Source organism: Eublepharis macularius, chromosome 4 (assembly GCF_028583425.1).
Source record: "Eublepharis macularius isolate TG4126 chromosome 4, MPM_Emac_v1.0, whole genome shotgun sequence".
NCBI classification, from domain to species: domain Eukaryota; kingdom Metazoa; phylum Chordata; class Lepidosauria; order Squamata; family Eublepharidae; genus Eublepharis; species Eublepharis macularius.
Window position 1 is genome coordinate 82,704,237 of NC_072793.1, and position 23,044 is coordinate 82,727,280.

The 23,044-nt window shown below is 41.6% G+C and overlaps 1 protein-coding gene across 1 annotated transcript in view; it reads right to left on the reverse strand.

Annotated features, from left to right (window-relative positions):
- Window positions 1-5,150: 5,150 nt before the first annotated feature.
- Window positions 5,151-23,044, reverse strand: part of CCDC69 (coiled-coil domain containing 69) — a 42,165-nt gene continuing 24,271 nt past the window's right edge. Inside the window, exons 3-9 of the mRNA XM_054978533.1 lie at window positions 17,664-17,833; window positions 17,259-17,346; window positions 15,908-15,981; window positions 14,455-14,556; window positions 11,934-12,053; window positions 10,672-10,769; window positions 5,151-9,191 (exon numbers count right to left, since the gene is read on the reverse strand). Coding sequence (XP_054834508.1) covers window positions 9,026-9,191; window positions 10,672-10,769; window positions 11,934-12,053; window positions 14,455-14,556; window positions 15,908-15,981; window positions 17,259-17,346; window positions 17,664-17,833 — 818 coding nt within the window. The 3' untranslated portion in view covers window positions 5,151-9,025. The remainder of the gene's footprint in view (window positions 9,192-10,671; window positions 10,770-11,933; window positions 12,054-14,454; window positions 14,557-15,907; window positions 15,982-17,258; window positions 17,347-17,663; window positions 17,834-23,044) is intronic.

Sequence of the window (23,044 nt, forward strand, 5' to 3'; positions counted from 1 at the left end):
TTCTCAGAGATTATGGCTTAATTTTTGCTGAAATGTTTGGGCTGTAGCAAGGGAGACCTCATGTGGTTTAAAAATTCTCAGCATATAGAAAACTAGCATATCTGGGATAAACTAAGGCTTAGATCCTTCTCCTTGACAACTAGTTTTCTACAAGAACATTTATTGTTTAGAGAAGCGTGTGAGTTCCCACCAGCAGTCTAAAGTGATACAGCCCATACACACCACTTCAGTGAGTACCTCCCAGGCCTAAAAGAACGTAAGCCTGTGGCCTAGACTTTCCAAACTCCCAGGCCTCGGCCCTTCCTGGGCTTCTAAATAGGCCAGTGAAAGGGAAAAGGCCAAATGGCCTGGATGGCAGAATGTCTACAAAGGTATAACTAGCCACCTCTCAGGCCTCAAAGAGCGCAAGCCTGTGCCCTAGACTTTCCAAACTCCCAGGCCTCAGTCCCCTCCTGGGCCTCTCAACAGGATATAGCACCTCCTCTCCGAAGGCAGGGTCAGTCAGCTGATTTTGATCCCAGAGGGGAGGGGCTTGTCCCTGGAATTGCCAGTCTGTTCCCAAGCCCTGACTCCCCATCACTATACCAAGAGGGAAAAATAACTCCCCTCAATTTTTTTTTATAAATAGAAAGGTCCTCCCAGTGAGAGGAAGACTATTGTCCTAACTCTTCATTCAATCCTAGAAGCCGGCCCCCCAAGAAACTTGGGTGGGTAGGACTGCCCCACTCCCTCAAACCATAGGGGTAGATGCTGTGAGAGGCAAGCTGCCTTCACGCATCCTGTATGCTTTCCACAGTACAGCTATTGCACAGAACTGTTCAGAAGATCACACAGTAAAGTGCAGAAGTGATAATAATAGCAACCTTTGGGTCCAGGAAGACGTGGTCTCAAAACCTGAAGAATCTTTCAAGTATGAATCCCTGGCACCTCCATTGAAGGAGGGCCCATTGGTGCAGGGAACAATACCACACCCTCAACGAGCTCTGACAAGCCTCACAGCGTAGAGGTCGAACACAAACAACTAATAGGGTTGGACTAAGCAGAAGTCATAACTGATACTGTGCTAGCCTCCAGGAAGAGTATCACAGGGTCTATAAAAATTCCTGCCAAGTTCCCAGAAGAGTGCATGGATGGAGACATGTAACCATTTGGGGCTAATTAGGGAGTTACTATCCTTCCTTCAAGAGGGGTTGAAGAAAAGTCTTAACATCAGCACCCTTAGGCAACAGATAGTGATTATCTCGGCAATTAGGGGTTCTAGGAAGGGATATTCCTTTATACATCACCCTCATGACAGATTCTAAAAGGGGACCTCATTGTCGAATCCTCCAAGGATTCCCTGGTTTTTCCCATGTGAAATCTTAATCTGGTATTGAGAGCATTATCCAAAAGATGCTTTGAACCTATGACCTCATGTCCCCTATAGGAATTGACCTTTAAAGCCATCTTTCAGATGAGAATAAAATCAGCTAGACAAGTGTCAGAATGGCAGGTAGTAGCAGTAGATAGAGATCTATGCCCTTTCCTTCAAGATGGTAGAGCAAGTTATGAATGGAACCAACTTTCTTCAGAAGGTGAACTCCACATTTTCATAGGACAGAAGAGATAGTACTTCCCTCTTTCTAACCTAATCCAAAGCACAGGAAGAGGAAACAAAGAATCTCACTACTTTGATATACATAGAGATGTGAGATTCCACTTGGGCAGGACTAAACAGTTGGGACACTAGTTGTGTGTTTTCAGGTCTTCCTTGGGACAGAGAGTGTCCTTTTCTTGGCTAAGTAGATAAAGTAGAGGGCACATAATTCTGGCATGTCAAGCCAGAGGTCTGGAGATGCCCGTAGACGTTAGGACACACTCACTAAGGGAAGCAGCGACATAGGCAGCCTATAAATCCTTTAGTTGTTAGAAACTATTGAAAAGGTGGCCACATGGAAATCAGTATATTCTCTCATTAAGAAATATAGGATAGATAAGTTGTCCTCCCTAGAGACATCCTTCAGCAAGAGGGTACCAAAACACACCCTATAGGCCTGGAAGCCGGACTACCCACCCTGGGGCACACTGCTCTTGTGAGTTCCCACCAGCAGTCTGAAGTGACACATCCCATACACACCACTTCAGTGAGTACTAAGTGTTTGTATCAATTTGGTCAGTTCAGTATGTCATATGAATGACCTGAATCTACCCATCAGCTTCTCTAGAACTTGAGGATACCCAAAGAATTTGATGGGCAATAGATTCAAGATGGACAAAAGTAAATGTTTCTCTACTCAATGAGTAATTAAATTATATAATACACTGCTGGTGGATGTAGTGATGGCCGTGAGCATAAGATGGCTTTTTAAAAGGGATTAGACATATTCATGCAGGAAAGGCTCATCAATGGCCACTCACCAGGATGACAAAAGGGAGCCTCCACATTTAGATATCACAAACCTCTGAATACCAGCACGTGGAGGCAATATCAGGGGAAAGCCTTGGCCTCTAAGCCGTTTGTGGGCTCTCCAGGGCAACTGCTTGGGTGGTGCATGAAAAGGAAGGCTGGACTAGATGGATGAGTAGTCTGACACAGCAGAGTGCTTGTTTTTATGTCAATGAATTGTCTCAGTTGTATGCTTCAGCACAAGTGGCAATGGCAAATTGCAGCTTGTAACGTGACTTAGGCTGCATTCTGTGGGCAGCTTCCTCTAATGTGTAGTCCAGTCCTAAATTGGAAGCATAACAAGCGATACTTGGGGGGAGGGAGTGGTACAAAGCTACCTGAAGTCTTCTTCAAAAGAAGTTCAGGGAAATTACTTTTATCGCCCATTCTTAGTCCACTAATCCTCTGATGTACCAGCATTCAGCAAAGTGACTGGCACAGGTGGCACGGTGCTTACTTGTAGGAAGACTGCTGAATCAAAGTGGACATGAAATGTCCAAATTCAAAAATTGGAGACTTTGTCTCAATTCCTTTTTCAAATCTGTGTTATTAATGTAATAAGATTAAGTACTGTTTAGATTCAGCATAACTTAAAAACAATAGGATACTGCATGAGTATTTTTACTCCAAAGCAAGGTGTCTTGGTTAAATAATTGCCAATCTGTCTGAATAATCTGTCTAAAGAGGAGAACAGAGGGCTGGTTTGAGTTTCCCCTTTCTCTTCAGTTTGCATTACTTTCTTTTTGTTCAAGTGATAGGTTATATAGTCTACAAAGTCCTTTGGGCTTTTCTGCCTTAGTGATGCATGTGGTAGTTGTCTTATAAAGGTATGGCCCTAGACAGATTAGAATATTTCAAGCAAACATTTTGAACAATGTGTCCATAGAGAATATTACTTCGAAAGTCTTAGGCCTGTTCCTTTCACCTTCTCTCTGAACCTCCAATGAGATTTTCCAGACTCAGCCCAGCAGATAGTGCTGCTAAGCCCCCAGACAACTTTTATTGGTGGGCTGTTTCTTTAAGATTCATCATCCTCTCTTGGGGAGTAGAATGAGGAAGCCAAATATAAGGATTTGTATAAATGGACCTACATGGGAATTGGGCCTAACTTAGAAGTGGCAATTTCTATTCCTTCAGGACAGATTCCCATAGCCATACCACACAATATGTTATCGTCCTACGGCTTCTCACTAGAGGCAGGCATGAACCGAAATACAAACAAAAGTTCATCACAAACCAGGCCAGTTCGTGGTTTGCGAACTGGCGGTTCGTGGGAGCTCATTTCTCATGAACTGTGACTATTTTTACCTGGTTCGTTCATCACTGCAGACAGCCTGGCTCCGATCAATCAGTTTCCTAGGCAAGGGCGGGTGGATGGGCTGTCTACAGACCTTCTGCTGACATTGTCGGAAGTGGTATTTTCACAAACCAAACGAACCAGTTAATGAACTGGAGCAAGTTCGTGGTTTGTGAAATGCTACGAATCACAAACTGCATGGTTTGGAATTTTCCGGGGACGTTTCCACACAACTTACTGGCCTCCAGAACGTTGTGCAAAACATGCAGAAGACAGCATCTTCTCACGCGAAATCGCCAGGAAGACACTATCATCCGGGAGTTTTGCGCGACATCACGTCTTCTTGGCACCATTTTGCATGAGAAGCTGCTATCTTCCGCATTTTGCACAATGTTCCAGAGGCCACTAAGTCGTGTGGAAACGGCCCTGGTTCATGCCCATCTCTACTTCTCACACAATGTTTCACAGTTAGCTGCTGCTTTTTTTTTTTTTGCCAGAGACGGCTCCTATGCTTTTAGCAATTGCATAACAATCAGAAGTCAGTAGATGAAGCGTTTGCTAGCAAATTGGTGCAGTAACAGGAAAAAGTTACACTGGTGATTTCTACTTGTTATGGAACAGCTATAGGGCTGGGTCTGTTTTGGAATCCAAACTCACAGCTGACCATGTGAATTGTCTGCACTGAAAATTGCTGTATTTGAGGTTACAGGAGATATGATCAAAGCTTTCTCACTAGGGCTTGATCTGTAATGGCAGATAGAGCTATCAAAGTCATAATTTATATTGCAGTCATTGAATGTGCATGTGTGAATCCCTCATTACAATGTAGTCCAGTGCGCTTGTAGCAGCCACAGGCACTCATGCTAAAACACTTTCTCTACTAATGTGTCAAAGACTAAGGAGATCAACACTTTCTCTGCAAGATCAGTCTTGCAGCCTCTTCCACCTGATACCATTCTGTATTGTGTTATGCCTGAAGCACAAGGACTGCTGAACTGGTTGCTGGACCATATAAAAATTCCTGTGCTTCTAAACCTCAGTACAGTTACTTCTTCACTTGGGACATACCTGTGCAAACATCACAAGTCCTACAGCACAATCCAAGGTGGACTCATAGTTTCAGCAAAGAGCACACTCAAGGGACCATAATGAACTGAAAAATCTTGAGCATGTGGTCTACCAGAGGTGATGTGTTGTGTATGCATTCCAGTTCCTGCCTTGTAGCTGCCCCACAGTTTGTTATCACATGAAAAGGTCTCTGCTTGTTGCTAGAGGACAAGAGATCACTGGGGGGGGGGACAGTAGAATGAATGAGGTGTAGATAGATGAGTTACCCAGGAAAAAAATGAGATGCTATTATGACTATGGCACATGCTATCTCCTGAGAAAAGGTGTGTAGAATCAGAGACAGACAAACATATTCCAGACATGGAAAAGGAATCTCATTTGTTTGTATACTGCAAGAAAAATTACACTTTTGTGCAATGTTGGAACACTTCCTCCAGCTCCAAAGTCCTCATTCCTGCAGCTACCAGAAGAAAATCACCATAATTTGAAAACACACAAACACTTTTCATGTTTGCTAACATAAAAATGAGGAAGCTGATTGCTAATGGAGTTGACAAAAACATTGCCAATTAACAGACCCTCTCAAATTTGAACTTGTGTCTATTATAATGACCTTGCACACATGCCCATTGATTCATTCAGTAATGTAGACTTCACATAGTTCATTACCGTGTCATTTCAAAACAATGATTTAGCTTTATCCACCGTCTTTAATAAAAAAAAATCTGGCAAGCCTTGAATGCTGGAGTAACTACCTAAAGTGGTGCCACGGTGCATGTGTATGAAAGAATGTAAATCTAATGCACAATTCTTACACCCAGCCAGAAAAGCAGATGTGGGATTTATTCTTGGCCTGATTTCGGCACTGATTCTGGGGTGATGTCTGAGAGGAAAAGTACTATGGAAAGAGATGACAAACACACTGCATGAAGGCAGACAGCTGGCAAGCCAAAAGAACCAGCAAAATGGATTGCAAAGGGGAGATGACCTAGATAAAGATTTGTATGCACTTGCATTAGCATCTCATTTGGCAGTGTTTGATATAATATCAGCATAGGAACTTTTCTCTTGAGAGTCCTTGAGGAATTCTCCACTGAGATCTTCTTGCTACAAAAAACATCTGCTCACATCTCCTCCAAATATCTCAGTGGCTAGACTAAAATAGCAGCACTGTTGGTAATATCACAATCTGTGGTTAACCATGCCGCTTCATTTCCAGGTTTAGGCAGTAGAGGTGATTGGGTTTGATGTTTCTCAGACCACCTCACCCATCTTCCCAATGATTTGATGGCCTCAGCTTGACTAACTGCATGCCCGCACACATACACCCCTTTCCCCTCTGAGCCCCAGGGCAGCAGGTTAGACTCCATTCAGACCCAATGCTAGATTTTGGAGAATCTGGACAAAGGAATTTGAAAAAGTCTTTGCCTCCCACCAGCCCACAGGAACTCTTGCCCAAAGGCAAGAAATACTTACATTTTGGAACTGCGTCTCCCATCAGTAGCACAAATACTCAGTAAGGGCTGGGAATCCAGTTTGGTTAAATGTCTGTTTAGTGGACTGATGGCATGGGAACCTCTTTTGTATGTTATGTAACTGTCAAAGAATGTTTATTCCTTTGGGGGCAAGGAGAGTTCTGTGTGTTGTGTGTTAGGGAATTTCTATGACCCCTATTCTAAAAGACCTATGTATGAGCATTTATCGGAGTTGATGTTTCGCACAGAAAGCAAAAGCTTTTGCTTGTAAGCAGATTCCTTCTCACAGAGTTTAAAACTGAACACTGCAAGTCAGGAAGACCTCTTGTTTTGTCTTTGTACTCAAGGATTTACCTTGGATAAGCACCCTCTCGGGAAGGCACCAGACATGTAGCACGTTTATATTACAGAGAGAGTTTACTGTCCTGTCAATCAGGCGTGTTATGGTGCCATGTCTCCTGAAGAATTTGATTCTGAAGAATTGTTTGTATCTAGTTTTGTATAACAATTTTATCTCTTTTCTGTAAACAATTAACTTTGGAAAGTATATAAGATTTTCTGCTTATGGCTGATCTTTATGCATGTGTCGGAACATGGCACTGCATCTGGGTTTTACTGTAAATAAAGCTCATTAGTTCTTTATGGATCACAATTTTTGGTGTCTTGATTACTAGTGATGGCTATTGGAAAACATAATCTGAATGCAAAGCATCTTTAAGAATTTTTTCCTTAACGCTGTAGCAGGGCTTCAGCTGGCTTGCTGAATGCTGAGGTCCCATGAGGCCATACTAGGCCAGGTAAACCAAGTGCTGGCATCGACCATAGCATCAAAACAAACATACACTTGGCTATTTTTTCTTCACTCCCCTGACAATTTTGTTCAATTCAAAACAGAAGTTACTGAAAATAATAAAATCTAAAACAATCCCTGTTTGAAGTTATTTTTTTTTAAAGTGGGCTTTTAAAAAGTGGGAAGTTGATCATTTCCATCTACATAGTATCTGGATTATCCTTCAGGGAAGGACAACCCAGATACTTATTTACACAGTGGATTCACCTTTTTTTGAGATAAATTTTGTCTGCATTCAGGCATAGATTGGTTCCAGTTAACAATTAAAGCTGTCTCAGGTGACAATGATACATAATTTTTGTTCCCTGAAATATAGCTGAAAACTTTGGCAAGAGTTCTGGTACCACATATGCAGCAGAAATAAAATCTGTACCCCCCCCCCAGCACAGCACGTGGGCCACCAACCAAAAGCATCCTGCCAGCAATATATAGTGTCGCACGGAAGGCAGGATAAATGTTTTGGTTTTAAGCGCTATTATAAATACATGGGGGTTGGCTTGGTGGCTCACAAGCTGCAGACCTGTTTTACATTTTCTTAGATAGAAACTAAATATTTGTTGGTTTTCCTTGAGCATCCACTATGCCCTGACTTTCACAAGCCTGTGTTTTTGCAGTATTCACTACATTCTCTGTACACATTGTACTACATATCATTTCTACCACTGCAAGCTGTATAAAATGTGTGTGGATTATAACAAGAATACATTTTACAATCACTTTGTTCTAATTCAAATGAATCTTTCCTACACCATTAGCTATAATTGCTATGCACCTCTTTCAGAGTTTCAGTGGTTTAGAGCCACAAGAGCTCATTTCTTTGAAATTACTCTTGCCTCACAATCAGGAGGGGAACCCTATATTGTCAGTTTCTTAAAGTGGTTTCAAAGCACCCCTTGATTTCCAGATGTTTCATTTAATCTCAAATAATAGAAAATCTCACCTGACAAAGAGACCTTGACCTGCCAAGGCAGGCATAATAGTTTCTATTGGATCAGTTTTAGTTTTGGAAAGAAGTGGATTTCAGGTGCCCTTCTGATGTTCTCATAGATGTGAGGTAAGTGTTCATCTGTGAGAAGTTCTCATGTGGCTACAACCATAAATGACCTGACATGCAAGTCAAATCCAATTGCATAGATCTTTCCTACAGAATCAGCCCACACACACAATCTCAGCATTAGTGGGGTGTGGAAAAGACTTATGCAAGTAACCTCACCAACACAGTGGAGCCATTTAAATCTTCTTCCAGGAAACTGCTGACAGATGATGGCGGGGAGAGCATCAAACAAGCACCTCAATAACAGAGGTTTACATCCACATTTTTGTTCACGTTATCTTTCTTTTCAGCAATTTGATAACAAAAATGAGGGTAAGTCTAGCTTTTGCTAAGATAAAACACTTACGGAAGTTTAACTACACCTCTGACAATAGCAGATAGGAGAACTTACCAGGGGAAGCAACTTTAATTGCACATCCTCTCCCAGACACATGCTCTTCTTTTCTTTGGCATTTTCCTACCTACAGCCATTGCTACTGAAATATTAAACCAACAAGAACTGTAACGCCAGCCTACCTCATGTGGCATGAGGTATGTAGTTCTCCATGAGAGGGAGAGGGGAGATCCCAGGTCACTGCTCATTTGCATATGTTGCTCATATGAGGGTCTAGCATTGTCTGTTGACCAATATTAAGGCTGAAACAAAACCTCCCCTCTTTAAGCAACTCAGTTTATCCTCTTCAAGTGTCAGAATAATGAAGTTAACAGAGCACACAGTAACTTGGGATCCCTTCTTATGCCAGAGTTTCACAGCTCTGGGTCTAGTTCAGAACTAGAATGAAAGGGTGGAATAGTCTTGTTTTTATCCTTTTCCACCATCCCCAACTCCCAGCAGTCCCTTCTGATTTGCAAAGTGCTATGTAGCGATGAGCGGTGCCTCGGTGGAAATAGAGAACGTATGGGAAGTATCACCACTAAGCACTCTGTACAGCAACTCTTCCTTTTCCCGGTAGGCTTGCTCTTTCAGCTGTGACTCCTTCTCCATGGCCTCACGAATAGTGATGAGCTCATCAGAAAGTTGCCTGTAAAGAAAGCGTACACAGTAGAACACACTGGAGAATTTTAAATCTCATAGGGCAGGTATAAAGGCAGCAACACTGACCCATTTCCATTACATGCATTTATTCATCTTTTAAGTGGAAATTTAATAGTTCTGAAAACAGAAGGCAGAAAAAATATGAAATACTGTTTAGAAAGAAAAGCAGGGGCAGGATGTTTGCCAAAGCTTTTAACAGAGGAAAAATATCCTCAGACAGTTTGGGAGAGGCACTGCAAAAGACACGAATGCTCATTCAGAATCAGGACAATTTTAATTATTATTTATTATTATTAACCCAGGAAGCATTGCCCTGACTCTCAGCTGGCTACGCTACATCCTCACCTAACAGTTTGATTGTTAGATAGCCTCATGTTATCATTATGCTCACTACATCATTACTCTACATGACCCTTGGGTGACTAGGATTATTATTCTCAGACTACCGCCAAAATCACCACAGGCATATATTATGAATCCCTACATTTTAAAGCTCTATATAGCTTGTGGCCAGCCTACCTGAAGGAATGCCTTCTCCATATGAACCTGCCCACCCACTCCAGCCATCTTCAGAGGCCCTGCTTTGGGCAGCCCCACCATCTGAGATTAGATACGTGGCAACCCAAGAAAGGGCCTTCTTGGTCATGGCACCGAAATTTTGGAACTCTTTCCCCAGAAGGTTCTGCAAGAAGTCTGTCTTCCTTTATCATTGTCTTCCAGCAAACAGAGACTTCTTTGTTTTATTTAGCCCTCCTCCCTGGTTGTGTTATGTTTATATGTCTACATGTTTTATTGAATTGTTTAAATATTTTACATATACCTTATTTTAAGTGCCATTTTAATGTTTTGATAGCCGCTAACTTGGGAACATTATATGGGTGGAAGGGCAGCATAGAAATGTTTTAAATTAAATAAATAATTTATATTAAATAGTTATCTCACCATTTTTGCGCAAAAACTATGAATCATACATTTATCTCTTTTGTCCAGTCTATTAACTTGAGAACATTCTTAAAATGAAGTTTTTGGCTCTAATTCTAGACCCCACACTCAAGAAATCTATGTTTATATGAAGACAATAATCTCCTTTATTTCTAAATTCATTTCTTATGAAATCCAAAACAATTCTTGTTTAACTAGCAGTATAATCCTATGCAGTAATTGGATGGGAGACCTCCAAGGAAGCCCAGAGTTGCAGAGGCAGGCAGTGGCAAACCACCTCTGTTAATCTCTTGCCATGAAAGCCCTACTAGGAGTGGCCGTAAATCAGCTATGACTTGACGGCACTCTCCACCACCACCATAATCCTATGCAAATTTACTCCACTCTAAACTCATTAATTTGAATTTACCCAAGGTTTTCTCAAGGAGTTCTTAGATATGAATTTTTCCTGCTTATCCCACAAACCTCTTTAGAAAGACAAAGTATGTTTAGTGGGAGACACTTCATATGGCTTAAGGCATTACCTTGCCACTGCCAGGTGGTTCTGCATCCGTTCCTGGAGATCTTCATTCTCTTGCTGAAGAGTTTTAACTTTCTCCTCAAGCAACAAGTTTCTCTCCATCTATCAGAGGACAGAAGAGCAACCAAGCAAGCATCAGATGTGTCAGGGATATTGTGCATGAAACAGCATCCAGAAACATCTAAATCATATAATGAAAACAGATGGCCACAAACTTTTGCAGAAATTCCCAAATTTTCGATATACACATGAGAGCAATTTAGTAAGCAGAAAGGCACCTGGGAGTGAACTGTCACTCTCCAAGCAATTAAAAGTAGCTCTCTGCCCCTTCTCCAGTGCTATACCAGGGAGGGGAGGTGCCTCAGGTTTATTTGCTATGGTAGGGGGGTCTTAAAAACCTTGGAGGCAGTCCTTATGACAGTGAGATGAGGAAAACAAAAGCATAATCACATTGCACCACCAGATGGCATATACCATTTTAGAAGAAATATTCTCTCCTGAGTGGAAAGGGAGATTGCTTTGCTTGTTTAAGAGGGCGCCTGTGTCCAACAGTTTTGAAAGTTAATGCAATGCAAAAATCTGTCACCCCAGTTCACTTGGGGTATATTTTTTTATATAACTGAAAAAATGTTTTAAAATCTGATCAAATGGAATAGTCCTATCAAAATTATGAACAGAAAAAAAATCAGCATGTCTTCTTCCTCATTTTTTAAAAAACACTAAAAGTGAAAAGGCTGCCTGGTAGATGTCTTTTAAATACATCTATGTCTCTCTAAGATGGCAATTTTACCTCTGTGCTCCCTCCTGTATATCAAGGCTTCAGGAGGCAAAATGTAATCAACTAGGTTTTGCACAGCTCTCAGTTGCTCCAAGCATAATTGAAGCGAAAAAGTGGGCAAGCTGCCTAATTTTCCATAAGGTGTGTGTGAAATAGCATCATACGCACTACATCTTAAATTGCAATGGGAGAGGACAGTGTTGTAGCATGTAGGGATCCTGGGAAATCTGAATCCAAAGCTTTCTTCTTAGTACTCTTGTAAGATAGTGGTCGCATCTGAAGACCTCTCAGGACCTAAGTATTTCTCAACCTAAAGCTTGGAGAGTGGTTTAGGAAACTGAGGAAGGGTGGTTGTCAATTTTTGTGATGTCTGAATAGAACTTAGTAATGCTTACAGCAGGGAGGCCACTCAGTTATATAGCACAATGGGTCCCTCTACCATTTTCTAGTAATTCATGGGTACAGCTACAATAATACAGCATACCCACCACTGTTTCTAGGTTTAGTAGCTTTTTGTCCAAGTTGTGGATGCGTTCATTTTTCATCTCAATGACAAAATGAAGACTCTCTAGTTCCTGTTCCCAGAACTGGCTGGGGCTCCCATAAGCCTATATTTAAAAGGGAGTAAATTAAATTTTCATCAAAAGATTGAGAAACTCAGATGTACCCTTATAATTACACAAATTCTTTCATGTATTCATACAAATGTACAGCACATCCAGACATCATATACATGTCATATAGGAGCACAATTGCATTCAGAGATTGACTCTCTCTACAACTATTTGCTGGAAATGGATTCAATAAGTCACTTGCAGATGAATGGATTCACCACCACCACCATTGAAAAGTACTACATCTGAGGGAAGGAGAAGATACAAGAAGACTCTCTCTAGCGTTCAATCTGTTAGGACTGTTTTCACACATCCAAATCATCATTTAACAATGCATTCACTGAGCAATAACTAGCTTTTGTAAACTCATCCTAAGAGTTACAGTGGGATAAGCTCATTTAGAAATGGTTATGGTGACTGAAACTATCTGTATGACCTCGGATATGCTAGTAGGGGGATCATTTTTCTATACGTACCTGTTCATCAAAATCCTGCTACACTTCAGGAACGGTTTTGAATTTCTAATTTCTGCTATTCTAATCCCCCCAAATCCTTACTTCAGTTTTGCTCCACCTTCTATGAATAAAACTGCAGTTCTTTGTTTTTGCATCACTTCTTGTTTTCTCTTTATTTCCCCTGTAGAATGTACGCATTTTCCAATGTAATTTGTGCATCAATAATTCAGCTTTATAAAGGATGTACACCGAAATTAAAATACTGTGGCTCCTGTGTACCACAAGCAGAGCTTCGCTGCATAAATGATAAATTTCCTGCCTCCCCTCTCCTGCTGCAAGTCATTTATGCTCCCTGAAATTCTCCCCTCTATGGGTCAGGGACTTCGAAGAACATGATGGGGGTTAAATGGGGGGGGGCTGCAGTGGGAGGGCAGAATCAGTAAAATTTCCCTCCCGCTCTTCCGTGAGCAAAAATGCCTACCATGAGTAGGAAAGCAGCTTAGGAACCAAGTAACCACAAAGACTGAAAGAAGAGAAACATTTTGTGTAGAAATAATAAGGTACGTATCCAAAAAAACCTTTAAAAATATTAAATCACAAAATCTTTAATTAAACATTAAAACCATATATTAAAATCCATAAAGTTTGGATATATTTACCATTTTTTAAAATAATAACACCTATACAATTTTATAAAATAATAACACCTAGTACATTAAAAAAATAATAACACCTATATACATGATGATGTCACATGTGACAAAAATTGTTCCTATGACCAGGTACACCAAGTTCTGGCATAAAATATATGTATACCAAAGCAAACCAAATGCATTTCGGCCAAAGGGCCTTCCTCAGTGGTTACACACTTGGTTTTCTCTGGGTTGAAATTATTCCCCCCTCTGCCCCGCCCATTTGTCTTAGCTTAGGAGCAAACCTATATCAACAGTATATAAAACCCACAAAACATATGTACACAAACAAATCTACAAAACCAACAGCAAAAACTAGAGATTCACACTGTAGACCAGAAATATAAATGAAAATAAACAGAAATGGAATATTTTACATTTGCTCATCCCCATAGAAACTGAACATTGTCAAGGCTGGTTTGCTCCTTGACTTGTTAACACTGCGCGCTCCGGGTGACTTTAACATGAGGTTCAATAAAAACACACAGTCTCTCCTGTTGTACTGCCCCCTCCCCGCAAGAATTATATCACAAGTCTTCATTCACCTTTAAACTCAACTAATTATGACTGTGACTAGTTGCAGCCTGTGAAGCAAAGCTTTTTGCCACGTGGAGGTAAATGGGAGTCTGCAGGCAGCAATGACTGAAGTCAGAGGTTCATGCTAAAACAGATGGAGGTTGAAAACAAGAGAAGCAGGAGACAAAGCAGGGATGCAGCTGGATCCAAGTTCTTGGTCAGCTCCTAGGCAGACAACTTGTTCCAACAACCTACAGAGCATAGCCTTATGTAGGCAGGCTATGAAAACTGCCTCAAGCCCCTCCCTCCACCTGATGAGAAGCAGAACTAATTTTCCCTAATGCTCTAGTATCATTACAAGCATTTTGATACACTCAAAAGAATCACAGATACCTGGCCTAAAACTGATTTAAATGAAAATGAATGGGATCGCTGTCTGAACATCCAGAGAACCGGGTATGTGTTTCTGCTTCTAGAGGCTTTTAACCTTGTTTGTGGACATCATTGTCTTCATGGATGGACAGCACCAGATGTCTATTTTTAACAGAAGCGTATAAGCAGTAGCATCCACCACCACCCTTTATTGCTCAGCAAACACAGTCCTTTGGATCCAGTGTCCTCCTTTTTTGACATTATCTGTCTGATAAATGCTAAATGAAAGAAGTGGCATCTATCAATACACACATTTAGAAAGACCTTACAACAGATTGTTGACAGTTTGGTTTACAGCACCTGGATGTGCTTCTTAAAGTCTCTACTCAGGATTGACTCCTCTACCCGTTTCATTTTCTCTTGGAAGGATGCCATCTGGGAACTCAATCTGTCAATCATCTCCTGTAGCACAAAGACAAGGAAGAATAAATTAACACAAGCCTGTTACTCTGTAGGAAGCAGTAATAATTCAGAAGAAAATGTGTCCCCAATCATATATATATGATAGCAGATATGCAAATGACACAAAAAGTCCCAACAGACTGCAGTATTACCACAAAGATATAAAGAACAGTGTGGCAGTTTCATGGTAGAGAGTTTGTAACCAGTGGTAGATCAGTCTTGTGATGTCATTGCTTCTTTATATGGAACAGGCATGTGCCCAATTTCCCCAAAAGATAGTTTAAAATTAGCATTTTCTAGGATTATGTCAGCACGTGCAAATTCCTCATGTCTAGCTGTTCCACTATTAGCTGAAATGTGAAGGCCACATAATGGCACCTTTCTGTTTTAACTAATAAGCTTTCTAGAGTGGTGTAGTGATTAGAATGTCAGACTAGGAGCGGAAACACCCAGGCTTAAATTCCTACTCAGTCAAAAAGTTCACTGGGTAATCTTGGGCCCAATCATTCCTCAGGTTGGAAATAACAGACCTTTTATTTGATCTAGCAGAGCCTGTAGTTCATTTATATACCACCTTTAAACAAAAATTCCCCAAGGTAGTTTACAATACAGTACAAAGCAACAGAACACAAAATTCTATCATACTACACCCTCTGCACACCATGTGTTATTGATCTAACTTAACGGCCAACTGGCAGATCTTCAAACCTATGTGGAACATCTTTATGGAAGTGACTATTCTCAGCTCCTGTGGGAGGGAGTTCCAAAGCTGTGGAGCAATAGCTGAAAAAGCACACCCCCTTCCCAGGTTTCCACTAGCCCAATCTCTGCTAGGGCTAGTTCCCACAGAAAGGCCTGCTGGGTGGACTTCAAGTCTCAGGTTGGTTGATATGGGTTGAAGTGATCCTTCAGGTAGTCTAGGCCCAAACCATGGGAAGAATGACATTCTGAAGGTGAATTTTTTTTATACAAAATGGCATGCCATGCGATTGAGGGATGGATGTATAGCTCCTGAACATCCTGAATTCATGAATCTCTGCTTAATGCCATGAGACCCTCCACTTAGCTTCCATGAGTGAAGAACTGTACAAACAAATGGAGGAGAAATATATTGAATGGCAGTTGGTCATTTCATTTTGAAAGGACTTCATTTGGAATCTCCTAGGCTACAGTAAACAGCTCAGGGGAAGAAATTCTGTAAAGGGTATTCATTTCATTTAGGAGCTCAAGAAATCAAGGGGCAGCGCAATACAGTGCTGCAGAAGTTTAGCCAGGGGATTTGTGCATCTTCTCTCTGAGCACTTGATAGACAGTAATGAATCTGGAGCTATCTCAGCACTGAGAGTGGCACCTGTAAAGATGACTGGGACTTTTCATAGGATTCTTTCAGGAGCAGCTTCTCCTGGTCATGTGTTTTCTGGAGCTCTGCAAGAGAAATACCAAATCAATAATCAGAAGGACTCCTAAGAGGAGATTTATTGCAGTAGCCCAGGGGAGTAAGCATGCAAGTCTTCATCTTTCTCTCTCTCAGGTGTGGACAATCTAAAAACATATGTGCCAACCAAGAAATCTAAAAATACATGTGCCAACCAAGAAATCTAAAAACATATGTGCCAACCAAGAAATGAATGGTTCCAATCCACTCAAAGACACACCAGAAAGACTTCTTGGGAGTATGACTCATTTATAAGCACTATCTTGAGTCACTGCCAATGTCTGGAGAGCAGAGAAGAATCTGTGTGGTGTGTGTGTGTCTTGCATGCACAACATTTTAGTACTGGCATTACTACCCTTTGCTGTCGTATAGAGGCATTAAATACATTTTTGACTGTATAAATCTTACTTCCTGTACTTCCATTTGTATAGTAACCCTTTCTTGCTAGCTTTCTGCTTTCAGCCACACTTCCTATGATACATGAAAATCTCTCTACAGCCACAAACATGTTGCTGGTATGCTATAAGAAGAAGCACTTGTAGTGGTTGGAGTATACAAAAGGGAACCAGGAAGGCAACAATGATGGGAATGCCTGTAACAGTAGAACTAAAACGACAGCCTGAAGGCCAGCAAGGTAAGCAGTGGAAGGAAAGTCCCAGGAGCATAGGGCTGCAGGACTCCCGCTATGGTGGGAAGTCTCCTGCCAGCACCCCTTGTTGCCCACCACTGTTCTGAGTGGCTTCAGGAGAAAAATATTTTTAAAAGCTGGCGTTGTGTGTACCGTGATGACGTTTCTGGGGAAAATTCAGAAGTGACATCATGTAGTTCTAGGAACTGTTGGATCTCTATAATTTTGCCATACAATTGCTGACAAATCCTAGAGCAACAAGATGTTACTTTCAGGTTTTCATAAAAGCGATATGGTTCACATGACACTGTGCTCCCCACATGTCTCCACTCCCAAAACTCTTGCCAGTTGCCAGGCAACCTGGTAACCCTACAAGGGCAGCCTGGTAAAGCAACCTTGTTAAAATTAAGTACAGTATCATCAATGCTTTGATGGAAGACCTCCAGGGAACATTAGGAACACTGCCTTGGGATCCATCATTGATAACAAGTGGGACACAAATGTGAATAACTCCACCAGTGCTCTTTGATGACTGCAATGTGTATGGGACATGAAAGTGGAGAGGAGGTGGAACAATGGTACTGAGTGGAGTTTAGCAGCAGATGGAAGCTAGCATATAAACAAAATTTGCACTTTTACCTTGTAGTCTCTCTTCCTGCTCTCTCTTCAGCAATTCACACTGCTCAGAGATTTGCTGTCTACATTCTAAATCCTTTTCCTTCTCCACCTAAAAAATCCAAAGTGGGCAAAAATATAAGTAAGGTGGTGTTTCATAATATTAGTAAAAAAACAAACACACTCTTGTATCCTGCTATTGCTTTCCATCTAGCCATACTAAACAGGCATGTATTTCAGGACTGGTTGGTCACTGATATAAATATCTTAATAAGTTGTGTGCTGGTCTCAGAGGACTATTACACTAACATAGTGCTGATGGATGTGAGTACCAGGGAAGAAATCCAAACCACTAGAGGAGTGTTGCTAACATCCTGTCAGACATGATGAGAGCAAAATAATGATGAAAGTGAACTGTGAAACTCCAACCTGGATTTTAATAGCTAGGCTGAGTCTCTCAGTCTCAGCTTGGTGAGCATCATTCAGAGATTCTTTCTCCTCATGGTGTTGTTGCTGGAGACTTGTGATTTCGTTTTTCTGCTTCTCCAGCAGTGCTGCCTTCTCTTTCTCTGCTTCTTCATGCACGTGGGCTGCATTTGCTATATATTGTTTAAGAAGAATGGGAAAAGAAAGGCAGTGTTTTACAGGTGCACAGGTGGTTTTCCTTATTATTAATGTATTCATATGTATATTCTTTAATTGGAGATGCTGAAGATTGATACAGAAACTTTCTGCATGCAAAACTACAATGCCTCAAATTGGCTAGGATTTGTAAAGAGAATGTTAATATTTAAAGTTTGGAGGTAACACCACATTAAAAATGGTCAAATTAAAAAGTCTGACAAAGGCAACATGCAAAAGTGAAAAGAAACAAGACAGGAATATTCGTTTATCTCCAGTATAGATTGTCCTTTTGCTAGACTAGCAATAGGAACAATCCTCCCCCCCCACACCCCTGCTAACTGTGATCTCCTCAGTAGCAGCAGAATTTTCAACTATATAAGGCAGAGCAAAGCTCTAACTTACGTGGTGATGAAAGCAGTTCTCAGGACAAACATATGCAAATGCTAGTAGTCACCTTCTTCTCAGAAAGACTGCAGCTTTCTCCTCATTACTGAACTAACTGTTAAATGGAGAACTTGCTTATTTAAGGAGAATTCCTTGGCTAAGTGAGCAGGTCCAGCTGCCAAATTCTGAGACCACATTCAGCTTTCCGCCTTACTCGACGACTGTATAATTAACCGCAAAAATTCTACCTGTCTATGAGTAATATTAGAATAGGCTAATATTATCACAAATATTTCAAAGAATGTGGAGTTTGGTGCTCTTTGAGCACATGGCTTATAAATATACCATGAACAGCTCAGGACTACACTGGGCAAAAAGTGAGGAGGTTAAGAATGAAAAGAATCAACAAAACTCAAGATACATCCTACGAGTTGATTCCTAGAATGGTGCATAGCTATGCTGGTGGAGATAGAGGCATTCATTGATATAGAAGCTGCTCCATTCCTAATTACCTTCCCATATTATTTAGAAGTCGATAGGCACAAAGGAAGTATTCTCTATGTCAGCCACTCCCAGCTGCTCAGCTAGGAACCACCAATAAATCACAAGAACCGTGAGGACACTTAATCAGACAAATGGTAGTGGGTGCTGAGAAATGGGAACAATATGCTTAAGCGCCAAGGGGATTTCACATATGACAGATGTATGCAGCCAAGAGACAAAAACCTCATTTGGTGGCATCTCTTGATTTAAAAAAAATGAAGAATCAGTGTTTTAGTGGGTCATCCAAGCTAAAGGAAAGATTTCTAAGGATGAAAAGAATGCAACAGCCTCACATACCCAGCTTCTACATCATATGTAGCACCAATATTTTAGCATAAGTATTCTGAAAGCAGAGCTATTTCCAAACATTTGGGGTTGGTGTTATGGTTGCCACTTGCCAGCAATCCTGCTCCTGTGCCAACCATGATGATCTTGTTTGTCCGTTTGGAATACCAGCAAATATCCTGTATTTGGCAAAGTACCCATGCAATTTGTGGGTGCTATGAAGTGTGCCTGACACAAAGACCTTTGATTTTATCACTATTGAAAAACAACATATGATGGTAGCAGATGCACATTAGAGCTCATACTTGTGTAGTAGAGGTGGGTACGAACAGCAATACGAACAAAAAAAAGCCACAAACAGCCCAATCTGCTGTTCAAGAACAAGCTGTTCGTGAGGCCCCATTCTAAATGAACAGGTGGTCGTTGCAGGCCTCGTTCGTTGCTGTTCGTCAAGCCAGACGGTCTGGCGCCTGCAATCAATTCCCTTGGCAATGTAGGCAGGGATTGTCTGAACTGTGTCTGAAATCCTGCTGTTGCACTGGAAACCCCAAGCTAAGCCCAATTTAGCTTGATAGGCAGGTCTTCCTTCCAAGTGTGGAGCTCCAAATTTGTTACAGGAGAGCAAAGACCAGGGGGGAGGAGGAGGGCTCTCAGCTCTGGCTTTCAGTCTTTGCAGACAGTTGAGAGGGAGAGACAGCTGGTGTTGACATTTTTATAGAGACAGGGAGAGTGCATTGGAGCTTGAATTTTCTTTGTGTGTGGTGGGATATGGATCTACTCCTTCGGGTTCCAGGGCTGCTGCCAGGCTCTGGGGCCAAGCTATTATTTACTATTGGTACCTTTCCTGCTGCCTGCTCAGGTAGGGTTTCTAGGAGTGGTGCGATAGGGATCTACCCCTTCAGGTTCCAGGGCTGTTGCCAGGCTCTGGGGCCAAGCTATTATTTATTATTGGTACCTTTCCTGGTGCCTGCTCAGGTCAGATTTCTGGGAGTGGTGCAGTAGGGATCTTGACCAAACTTGGATGATGGTTGGAGGAGAGACTGCTGGCCCTCACGAACATCCAACCACAAACATGTTTGTTAACATGTCATGTTCGTAAACGTTCATGAGTCCCTGTTCGTGGATGGCAACGAACAACGAATATCATGTTGAGGTTTTTTTCTGTTTGTGCCCATCTCGTGAAGTGGCAAGGTTGGGGAGGGTGATTTTAATTTTTAAAAAGCAGCATAAGAGAAGAAGTGCAGAATTCTTCCCTTACCCATCTTTTCCTCTTGCAGCCCTTTTCTCCTAGCTGTTTTTCTTCAGGCCAGGCTTACATTCAGATAGAGGCTCACATGAAGAAAAGTAGTTGAAGGAGGGAGTTACTTGTGAAAAGCAAAAGTTCAACACAATCAGTACTTCTGTGGCTTTTCCACAAAAAATCCCATATGCAGCCCGCTCGGCCTTTGTGGGCTCCAAAGCAGGCGCAGGGCGAGTGAGGTGCAGGGACAATGAGGCAGTGGCAGGCAGTAGCCTGCCCAGCCTTTGTGGGCCCTGCTTGGCGCCATCTCATCGTCCCTGCGCTTCACTTGCCCCGCACCTGCTTTGGAGCCCACAAAGGCCAGGCAGTCTGCGGTGGGGGCGGAGCAGGTGTGGGGCGTGCGTGCTGCAGCGTGCCTGAGGAAGCTTTGCCACTGCTGCCAGCTGAGCGCTTCCTACAGTCCTGGCTGCCAGAAGCTTTGCCAGCCAGCAGTGAAACTGCTAGGGGATCCCTTGGACCACAGAAGGCAAGCTCCATGCACCACCACCGCCACCGCCGCTGCCACCATCTCAGCTCCTGGCAAAGATGCCCCCTGAAGACCCACTCAACAAACTGGGAATTGATGGAGCAGTATAGGGCACATGAATTGAGAGATTCACTGATGGGGATGCCAACACTTCCCATCAAACCTTTCGGGAAACTGACACGTCTCCTCCTCGTGTCAGGCGTCACTTCTAGCTTGGCTCTCAGAGACATGAGCCTGCTGCTGTAACATGGACTTTTGTCCTTACTTATCAAGCTCCTTTGCACCAAACCTTGTTTTGTATAGATAAGCTCATCTTGAGAAGTATGTTTCCATTGACAGGTACAATATATGAATAAGGAATTCACAGACAACAGCAATTTCCATTTATTTGCAATATTTATTATTATTTAGAATAATTTAGAATATTTCCTTCTTCACAGATCCTCTAGACAGCTAACAATTCAAAATTAAAAATACAGAGATTTCAAATGCAAACTAGTTAAATTCTGTAAAACAGCAACCAATCTCAAAAATTAGGGACTGCTCTCCCTTCATTTAACTCAATTCAAAGGCCTTTTAGAATAAGTAGAAATGTTTTCAGTTTACTCCAGAAGGCCTGGAGAGATGTTACTAATCTCCTCAGTGAGAGAGCTCCATGGTTTGGGGAGCAGCAACCCAAAGTGCCCTCCTGTGGGCTTCAGTCAATTTTCCCTCAGATAAGGCAGGAATATTCCAGCCCTTGACCTCAAAACTTGGACAAGCTGCTAGAACAAAGGCAGTCCTTTAATTACACTGTACCCAAGCCACGTAAAACTGAATTATTCAGGAAGGCTTTTGATCCAGAGTACGGAATTGTGCCATAAGAAATAGCTCTGGATTTAGATGTTGTATTTAGATTCATATATGATCCAGATGATTATTGATGACTGAGGTAGTGGATGACTGTAGAGATATGATTCGGATGATCATATGATGTAGTTATGCTTTCTGTGTATATTTTGAGTATACTATCGGAAATAAATAAATAAAAAGAAATAGCTCTGAGAGATGCCTTGATAAGAACAGGGACTAAACTCTACGCTATAGAGTACTGTCTGCTAATGTAGATATGCGCCTACTAGGAAGTTTCTATGCTGCTAAATATGCCATGGAAATTAGTTATACTTCATTTCAGATAGATTCCATCTCTGTGTTTCGGTTTATGCTTGTTTAAAGTTTTTCTGTTACTATTCCCTATTGTATCTGTTTCCCTGAATGTTCTGTTGTTCATTATTGTACTTTGCTCAGTGAATGTCCTAGCTATTGATTATATTGTATTTTCACTTGTAACATGTAATCTGCCTTAGGTCTCAGTGAGAAAGGCAGACAACAAACAAGCAAGCAAGCAAGCAAGCAAGCAAGCAAGCAAGCAAATGCAGAGCTTTGAAGGTCAAAACTACAACCTAGAATTGAGTCCTGAATAAACTGGAAGCCAGTGTAATTGCAGCAGCATTGGTCCATTTTGACAAGACTCATAGAACTCAAGCAGCAAGTAAGAAAATATGTAAATATATGGAGTTGAATCCAGAGATCTGTTGATTTCGAAATTCGCAATGTTCCCTTCCGTGGCAGCAGTCTTTTCTGATCCTGGGAAATTAATTCCTGTAGCTGTGGAACCTACAGAGCCAGTGCAATTGTGCTGACAATTTTAACGGGTGATTTCGCTTTCTTCCTGCTTAGTGCAACCCCCTGATCCACATGACTTTTAGTTCCACAAATCAACTTTCCAGGAATCAGAAAGGATTGCTGGGGAGGCAAACAAGGTAAAGATCTGAATCTGTTATTACTTTCCGCTGACAAATCAATGGATTCAACCCATGCATTCCAAACTGGAAATGATAAAAAGTTGTCACAGAATCTGTACAATCAGTACCACACCTAACACAAAGATACTGTTATAAATTATCCTCCATCAAGGGATACTGATGAAGGATAACTTATAATAATATCTTTCTTTGGTACTGATTGCATAGATTTCATGACTTTTAGTGCAATCCTAAGGAGAGTTACTCCAGTCTAAGCCCATTGATTTCACTGCACTGTTAGTCACCTGCATACCCAATGATGGTGAGGCATTCAAGTTATCTACAAACTGTGTATCTAGCTCTTTAGGTGAAGTGTAACCAGATCCAGAACAGGATGAACACATATTCCCATGTCAGCTTTTCT